The sequence below is a fragment of the Lycorma delicatula genome, chromosome 7 (assembly GCF_047948215.1).
Source record: "Lycorma delicatula isolate Av1 chromosome 7, ASM4794821v1, whole genome shotgun sequence".
Taxonomy (NCBI): domain Eukaryota; kingdom Metazoa; phylum Arthropoda; class Insecta; order Hemiptera; family Fulgoridae; genus Lycorma; species Lycorma delicatula.
Genome location: NC_134461.1, coordinates 134,860,401 through 134,870,022, shown reverse-complemented (window position 1 = coordinate 134,870,022; position 9,622 = coordinate 134,860,401). Strand labels below are relative to the sequence as shown.

General features: G+C 31.2%; 1 protein-coding gene across 3 annotated transcripts in view; it reads right to left on the bottom strand.

Annotated features, from left to right (window-relative positions):
• Positions 1-504: 504 nt before the first annotated feature.
• LOC142328404 (HEAT repeat-containing protein 5B) overlaps positions 505-9,622 on the bottom strand; it is a 291,250-nt gene continuing 282,132 nt past the window's right edge. For all 3 annotated transcript variants that reach the window (XM_075372109.1, XM_075372107.1, XM_075372108.1), the window contains 2 exons: positions 5,481-5,626; positions 505-1,318 (listed from right to left, as the gene is read on the bottom strand). In XM_075372109.1, the coding sequence (XP_075228224.1) occupies positions 1,136-1,318; positions 5,481-5,626 (329 nt within the window). In that variant the 3' untranslated portion in view covers positions 505-1,135. The remainder of the gene's footprint in view (positions 1,319-5,480; positions 5,627-9,622) is intronic.

Below are 9,622 nucleotides of genomic sequence, written 5' to 3'. Positions count from 1 at the left end.
TGGCTTTGTTAGAAATTTAATTTTTCTTTGTAAAGATGGATTACGAGTACATAAATGTTTTAGAAAATAATACTTGGAATATAATCTACATTTTAAGAACAAATTAGAATAATCATTCTAGAGGGTAACAAACATGTAATTGTGTAATAAAATACCTATTTTATTTTTATTCATTATTTAGTACATTTATATTCATTACTTTTTGTTATTGATTAAAAATTGACTACTGAAAATAAACAAACATTAAGTAATACATTCAACTGTGTTTGTTTATTATAACACAATAAAAAGAAGAGAAAGAAATGTACGACATATAGGGCTAGTCACAGCCACCTAATGAATTTTATAGGTTTATATCTGAATTCCTAACAAAAATTACTCATAAACTTTTAAATTATTTTTCAGTAAACCATTTTTTAACTTTTTTTATTGTAAATATATACTGCAGATACAGTCTTATATTGAAATATTAAATAAGCTTATAAATAAAACAAATTCTAATAATACAAATAAAAAATATTTTATTATTATTCATGATTTCAAAAATTGGCACTTCTCATTCTCATTTATATTTATTATTATTATTTATGCAGGAAGCAATTAAATAGACACAAAAAATATTATTCTTGATTAATAATGTACACATGGTTATATGTAAGATATATACACTTTTCTTTGAAAAATTATTAAGGAAAATGACGGTGTACTTCTCAAACTGATTATTGCCATTATACACTGTATATGTTATACACCAGTACCTTACTTTTATTACCTTCTCTATATATTAAGAATTCTTACCAAAAATAGAGAATTATGTACTTTTATTTTTTTGGCTTTATGTTAATGAAAAAGGTGGATATATTGACCAAGTGTATGAGCAGCAACACATGCATGAGTAGAGTACACACACTGAGGAAACTTCAACTAAATTTTGTAAGACATCTTTAATAATACTCAGACGAGCCAGATCAAAATATATAAATAAATATAAAATGTAATAAAATATAAAAGTAATTAAACTACAATAATAACATTCAAAAAAACTTCAGAAAGTTAAACAGTATACTTGACGCTACGCATATTTTAATTACATTAATTATATATATTTTATTTATGTTACAACAATTCTACATTTTTATGCTGTGAAATTCCTGAAGTCAGTTTTGAGCTTGATTGAAGGTTTAGTGGAAGTATGTAAATGTTTTACTGTAGTAGTCTCGGCATAATTTTTTACATGTTTTTCTAATTGATTGGTACGAATTGCTGTCTCGATACGAATACGCATTTCACTTGATCTCATCATTAATGATTTAAATTCCTGAAAAAAAAAACACATGCATCATTAATAGAATTATTATTTTTTTATTGGGTAAATGATTAAAAAAATAGGTTTTTCAGGTACATCATAAGTTGAATTTACATATAGGCCATCGACCAAATTTATCAGAAATATACGAGAAACCTTGGATTTTCGTTCAGGTGTTACTTGCTCTTCAAAACTTGGTAAATGGATAAAAAATAAATCTTTTATTCTCATTGTTACATAATACATTATATAAAAGGTCTAATAAAAACGTAACGAGAATTTTTGTAATCGTGTGCGCTGTATCTTGTCAATCAAGTTGATCTTTAATCTGTACATCAATAGTACTGCTAGTGACATACATGTTAATTTTTAGCTAGCTGCAATGCTTAGATTGTGTTTGGCGAGTGAAAAAGCAAGATGTATTTTACTGTGTTTTTTGTGATTTTTTGTGTGGAGAAATGTCAGATTGGAAAATTTACCTGAAACTTTATGTTAAAAAGAGAATTAAGTGTAGCAAACCATTTAAAATGTTAATGATGGGTTTTGGCAATGATTCATATACACAAGTCTTTGAGCGGTACAAATGCTTTCAGGAATGCCGAGAAGACAATGAAGATGACACGAGGTGGTGAGTGTTCTATCTAGCATATCAATCTTCTATGAAAATGTCAAAAAAGTTAATGAGATTGTGCTCCTGCTATTTGCAGAATCACCATTAGAGAGGTTACTGAAGAAATAATATTGTACGGCTCATGCGAAGCAATTCATGTTTTTAACATGAAATGGGGTGGCAGTCAAATTTGTTCCGAAACTGCAAAAATTTTAACAAAAACAGTATTGCATAACTATTGCTGAAGAAATGCTTACGATCTTGGTGAAGATTTAAACTTGCTCACTTTATAACTGGTGACAAAACTTGAGTGTATAACTAAGATGTTGAGACAAAGGCTCAATCGTCCTGATGGAAGTTTTCTCTAAAGTTAAACCAAAAAATGAACGTCAAGTCCGGTCAAATGTCCTTCTATCCATTTTCTTCATCTACAATGGAATTGTTCATCATGAATTTGTACTGTGAGGCTGTACAGTCAACAAGGAGGACTACCTAGACGTTTTATGCTATTTGTCTGAAGCAGTCTGAAAACGACCTAAACTTTGGGGAGATAACTTGTCGCTTTTACGCCTGAAAACATACTGGCACACACCTCTTACTTATCCAACACTTCTTGGCAAAACATAACAACTGTGAAGTAGCAACCAACTTATTCTCCAGATATAGCTCCCTGTGACTTTTTCTTACTTCCTGAACTTAAAAGGACATTCAAGGAACAAAATTTTTCATATAGCTTGAAGGTAGTAAAAATTAAAAATTTTGAGGCATTAATAAAAATCATTTGAGTACATATTTAAGTACAAGTTAGGCAGAGATGCAACAAATTCTGGAGTTAAAAACTTTTTTAAATTAGTATTATTTAAAAATAAATCTTACTGGGATAGATCTCATGAGCATTACAGTCATATATATTATATCCACAATGTGGATAAAATCTACATTGCCTATACATCATACTACCAGTACAATTTTATGATGATGAATCAATGGATTCAAAAAGTGCTTTTTATGTAAATTGACAAGTTTCCATTGAGGCTTACTGTTAATCTAGTGCACTCATGGATGCTTTTTGTTGGTAGTTATTGAAGGCAACACACTCATCAATGTTTTAATGCAATCAGGTCAAATAGACACATACACAGTGCACAAAAGTTTCTACGTTTTGTGTACAGTGTAATAGAAGATAAAAAATGTATACAGAACATTACCAGTGAATAGTATGAAAATATTCATATACTTGTAAATAAGCTTGACAGTTAAAATCAAGGAGTAGTATGGGAAAGTTAAGGAACTTCTCCCAAGCTACATTAATTTTGGCATGGAGATGTAGCAGAATTCCTACTATGTTTCAACGGTAATATACAGAATGGAGGTGCAGATGATAATGGAAAGACAAGGGTAAAATTCAAGCACAAAGGAAATGAAGTTTCTGAGAAGCATTATGAGTAAAACACAAAATAAGAAAAAAGGAAATCAGAAAGCAATTAAAGTGAACAGTATGTGAGAAAATTAGTAATAGTTTAGTATGGTGGTGTGATGTAAAACAACTGAACAGAGATTCTTTCAAGAGAGAAGGAAAGGATGGAGTAAAAGGGGTTGCAGTTTCACAAAAAAAGGACACTAAAAGGTTGGCAACATGGTGTGAAAAGTGTGATAGAAGATCGAGGCAGTAGTTGGAAGAAGATAGAAAATTCATATTTTTTAGGGATAGTCAAAACAGAAAGCGTCATCAATAATTAGAGTTGGTGAACTATAAGAGGTCTGAATATATCTATGTAAGTATAATATGACTATACATAGCTCTGCTTTGAAATAAGAAAATAACCATAAAAAGCTGTTAACAGAATTTTAGTTATTTCTGTATGTCTTTAGTTTTCCATTCACCCTGAACATTTAGACACTTCTTTTGAAACTTGTTTTTCCCTCTTTTCAGCCTCTATGTTGCGGACATGCCAGAGACAAGAACTAAAAAGCATGGCTACGCCGATGACTGGGTGCTAACAATAAAATGAAGATCATTTGAATTGTCGGAGGAGCTCCTGAAGGCTGACCTCAAGAAACTGGTTAGGTACTTCCGTAGATGGTGCCTCCAACCGAATGCTAGTAAAACAGAGGTGTCATGCTTCCATCCGAGTAACAAGTTTGCTAATAGGGAGCTTAAAATTCTATTTGAGGATATGTGGCTTTTTCACAATAAGACATCGAAATACCTAGGCATGACACTTGATAGAATGCTTTCTTTTAAGGAGCACCTAATGAAAACTGCAGGGAAATTGAGAGCGAGAAACATCATACATATACTCTGTGGAACGACGTGGGGAGCATCGGCTCTGAACCTGGTCTTCTTGGCTGCTGAATATTGTGCGCCCATATTCATGTGGCTTAACACCCCTTATGTTCATAGAATTGATTCTCAACTTAATAACATTATGAGAATGATTGCCGGGGTTATCAGGTCTACTCGTGGAATGGCTCCCGGTATTGAGCCACATACCATCCCCTGAACGCTGTTGTAAGAGAGAACAAGAAGATTATGGGCAATCGAAACTTGCCAATACATGAGGACATTGAGGAACAGCAATTGCTGCCACAGAGGACGAATTTAACCTGACGCCTGGCGTTGAGAATTAACCACAAAGCAAGCTAACCAAATCCCATATATTACTCAAAGGCCGCCGGGTTTTGACTTGCCATGTAAGACGTGGTCAACGCTGAACAGAATATGGACTCAGCATGGTAGGTGCACCTATTTCCTGTATAAATGGGGTAAAACACTGACGCCCCTTTGTGAGTGTGGTGAAACAAACAAAGTGTCACACATCACAGAAGTTTGCCCTAGGATAGCTTTTGAAGGGAATCCTGAAGATTTCCTGATCCGACTCCAGAATCAGTAGCGTATATTAGTTTGTTAAATCTTTGTAATTTTGACTGTAATTGGTGTTTTGGTGCCATATACACTAAATAAATAAATATGGTCTTTAAGTATGATTTCATGTTTTTATGCCTGCAGATTTTTGAGATATAAATATGAAATTGTAAGTAAACTTATTGATACTGTTAAATATTTTATACAGATTTAATGTCACTTTTTATAATTAAGACTTCAAAAAAGATTCCTTCATATCATTTCATGTTATTACTGTTTCTTTACTAAACACTGAATTAAAAACTGTCAAATTTGTGACAATTTATAATCTGATGTATGATGATCTCCACTATCTGACCAGAGAGAGTAGAGAAGATTCACCTTGCCTTTAAGGGATCATCCATGATTTTGAGAACCAATTCCTTTGTGAGTTCAGTCAGATCTTTAGTGGCCTATTTGTAGTACAATGTTATTAAACCATTGATAAATGGGGTAGCTCCTTCCTTAGTTGTACACAGATCCTCTTTGTAGGTTTGTACAGGGCCTCTTCATTATCTTGTGGTTAATATGCCTTCTGAATAAATTGGATCTCATAATCCTCCAACAATCAATTAATCTGAACACTTAAGAGTACACTAGAAGTTAGCAACCTTGAAACTGAGAAAAAACAAATCAGAAAGTAAAATATCTGAACGTACCTGTGGATACTGTGGGCCAATCTTCATTAACAGTTGTAAACAATGATCGTGCAAACAACGACAGTATTTATTAGCTTCTTTTAAAGCAGGTCCTTCCAGAAGACAACTCACCAATATTGGCACTAATATAGAAACCATCTGAATTCCTGCATGTGAAGTGAAATTTAACAAATTATTTATTTTTATACTGGTAATTAAAATATACCTAATTAAATAAACATCTTAATAAATTATACTCTTAACATAAATAAGATCCAACGCCTCACAACTGGTATTTTTTCATACAATTTAAAGGTATACAAATGGTATAAAATGTGAGTACACAGTCAATTTCCTAGCCAGCATATAGACCTATATACTCCGTAGGCCTGTGATTAATATATAGGCCTCAAAACAGAGCAAATCACTTCGCATGAAGTTTTTGAACTGAAGGTACTAAGAAAAAAGGTGGATATCCACTTTTCTGTCCAAACCCAGAAGAAAACTTAGGACTAGCACAAAAGCTTCCAGTGTTTTGTTATATAAAAGACAAATTCTAATTTCAATTTCTATTTTATTTAATTTAAATTTTGGGTAAGAAATTGATGTCGCATACTATAACAGCGTAAATTTATACTACATATAAAAAATAAGTATTCAAATAAAATGCAAGATAGTGTCCTTTTTTATTTATAGTAAGGTAAAGAGAGTAGCGATATTCAGGAGAGTGAGAAAGATCATGAGTTGAAGGTAAATCTGCACTTATGGAAAAAAGGGTCAGAATTTAAAAAATCTAGTCTGTTAAATAAAAATGTTAATGACACTGGTAAAATTATAGACCGAATAATATACATCTTGGTTAATAATAACATATAAGTTCAATGTAATAATGAACTGTCATTTAGTATTTCACTCTCATTCATTAATTTTTTCAGCATTTTACTAGAAGGGGGGGAAGTTCCGAGCCTCACATAGAGAAGGTGGCATTAGTATGCTTTTCTCGATGGCATTGCATGATTTCATTCTTCATTAGTTTACTACAAGAAAGTCGCTGCATCAGTTAGTATTGTATTTATATCTGTTCACATAGTGAATTAGGGTGTTTTTTGGAAAATAGAAAAACTGGAAATTCATGCAGTGATTAAATATTTTTCCTAAAAGGATTAAGTGCAAAGGAAATTAAAGAAGAGCTTGATACGACATTGGGAGACTCTTCTCCATCAAATACAACAGTTAAATGGTGGTTCGCAGAGTTTAAAATGAGTATAGATGCGATGAACCACACAGTGACGTCTTCTGAAGTGACTATGCCAGAAATGATAGAAAAAGTACATAAAACTGTTTAGGCAAAATTGACAGTGAACGAAATAGAAGTCTGTAGGCATATCAACAGAATGTGTGTGCAATATTTTGCACAAACATTTGGGCATGAACAAGCTGTGTGGTAGATAGGTGCTGTGTTTGCTCAGGCCTGGCCAAAAATAGTGCAGAAAAAATATTGTCTCAAGCTCTTTCAGTAAAATCCAGAGGAATTTTTATATCGATTTGTGATGGTTGGTGAGAGTTGTGTTCATCACTACACTCCATAGACAAAAAAAAAAGTCAAAACAGGGGGTTGAAAAAAATCAATCTGCTGAAAAAAAAGCAAAAATGACTTATCCTTTAACAATGTTATGGCAACTGTTTTTTGGGATGCATGTGGAATAATTTTCACTGATTATCTTAAAAAGGGTAATATTATGTGACCCTACAACAGAATCTCTGCGATGAAATTAAGGAAAAATGAAAACATTTGGCAAAAAAGAGCTTTTACATCACGACAATGCTCCAGCTCATACTTCATACTTCAGTCATTGAAATGGCAAAAATTGACAATTATGGTTTAAATTACTCATACATCCCCTATATTCACCTGATCTGGCTCCCAGTGACTATCACTTGTTTCCTAATCTAAAAAAATGTCATGGAAGGAAGAGATTTTTGACCAACAATGAAGTTATTGCAGCCGTAGATGGTTATTTTAAGGAGTTCAATAAATTGATGTTCAGAAAAGTGCTCTTTTGAAATGCTGAGGTAAGTGTTTCAATCTTAACGGTGACTATGCTGAAAAATAAATCAAAATGGACCCAGAAAAATGGTGTTTTCTTTTACAGGCCTGGAATTTTTCACCCTATTCTTGAATGTTTCAAAATTCCTTATTTTTCTTTATGTTCATTCTTAATTTTATGAATGCTTTGTATATATATATGGTCAGATAAGTTATTCCATCTTCCTAATTAATAATATATTAAAGGCAAGTTTGGCACAGTGCAAAAGAATAATCTTGCTACCAGAAGTGAGTCTTGAATCAAACTATGCTAACTCAATGATTACTAACTGATTTTAATGAAAAATTGCTGACTAATCAAATATAAAAAATTTTCATTGGAATCTTTCATTAATAAACAATTCATGATGTGTTAACCTCATGGGTAACACTCAGATACTTTTCTTTAATAAATATAATAATAATCAGATAATAAAAACATTACAGATCTTGATAATACATAAACCAAGAGATCAACTGGAAACAGGGCATGTGGTAACACAAACACTTATTATAAGTGGATTCATATAAAAGGAAGTCAATTAGTTGTTAAATTTACAGAGAAAAAAAATGTGTAACACCATTCGGTCATCTTTCCTTTTGTAAATTAGCCATAAATAAAAAGTATTAAAAGGAAATGTGAATGCAAGCTTTTTTTAGCACAAAATTGAGTGATAATGGAACCAAATCCATCAAATTGCAGTGTGTGTGGTTTTCAGAAAAGAAAATCTAGAAAAAAACCCTGTCAAAGAAGTCAAGCAAAATTGATATTACAAATATCAGAAGCATTTTTTCAAAATATGTTCCGTCTTGCAAATTAAAAAAAAAAGGGGAAACTTAGATTCTCAAGAGGATCAAACTTCTGGTCCTTAGAGGACATTTACTCTCTCTTAAAAAAATTGACATTGTGACATTTAAACCATTTTTTTTCAAAAAATGTTCTACATAAGAAAAGAATAAAAATACAAAATGGTGTCCTAAATTGTTGTCTTTCTTATCCTTCCCCATGGTTGTCTATCCTTCAGTATCCCTTAAATATCAGAAAACAATGTATTGTAATATTTAAACTGCTCTTTTCCAACTTTTCTGCCTTACAGAAATTAAAAAAATCTGTGAGAGAAGAAGTTCACACCTTTTGTTCTCGTAAGAGCTCATGCCCCTACTAATTAACAATTGTGCATAAATAGAATAAAAAAAAATCTGATGTGGATACTACATGATTTCCTTGTACGTCTATTAAGTTACATATACACATTTTTTGCTGCACTTCATTTAAACTTACTTCATTTGAAAGTGAGATACGATTCTCCAATTCTTTAATAAACTGGACAGTTACACAATTGCTTAAACTACAGAACATGTACACAAATGAAGATCAGAAGAATTAAATCAAACCAAAGAGCGATTAAATGATTGGCAAAAAAACAAATAAATGAAATGATGACAACTTCAACTTATGAAGAATATTGTCTGACAATATCAGAGGAGTAATGAACTGAAAAATTTTTTTTGCAATTTATAAAAGATCAGGCATGTATGCCTCAGTGTAGTGTTGTTCTTGTGAGGGTGTATTTTTTAGTCACTCTGTAGTTAAATTTATAGATAAAATTAAATTGATTATTAAAATTCCAGAATAATTAAATAAAATTAAACAGAAATTAAACTAGAAAGTCCAAAAATAGTACGATTCTAAATTATAATTTTCAATTAATATTAAATAATCAGATGTTTCACCAACTCTATTATATATACATAGGTAATAATGCCTATTAAATTACATATTCACATTTTTAAAAGTATATAAAATTTTATTTCACTAATAACTTGTGATTTTTTTCATATTTTTTTTTATTGTTATTGAATTAAGTTGAATTAAGTAAAACTTTTTTTACAATCACGGGTTAGTAATTATTAATAAATCACTATATTTAAATTGAAAAAAAGTTAAAAAAATAAATTAAAAAAAAATAAGTCTGATTCGAATCGATGTGCCTTCCCTTCTAAGAACCAAATATTTCATTAATTAAAATTTTATTTGATTAACTCTGAAACCAATGAAAATAAGTACCACTTATCA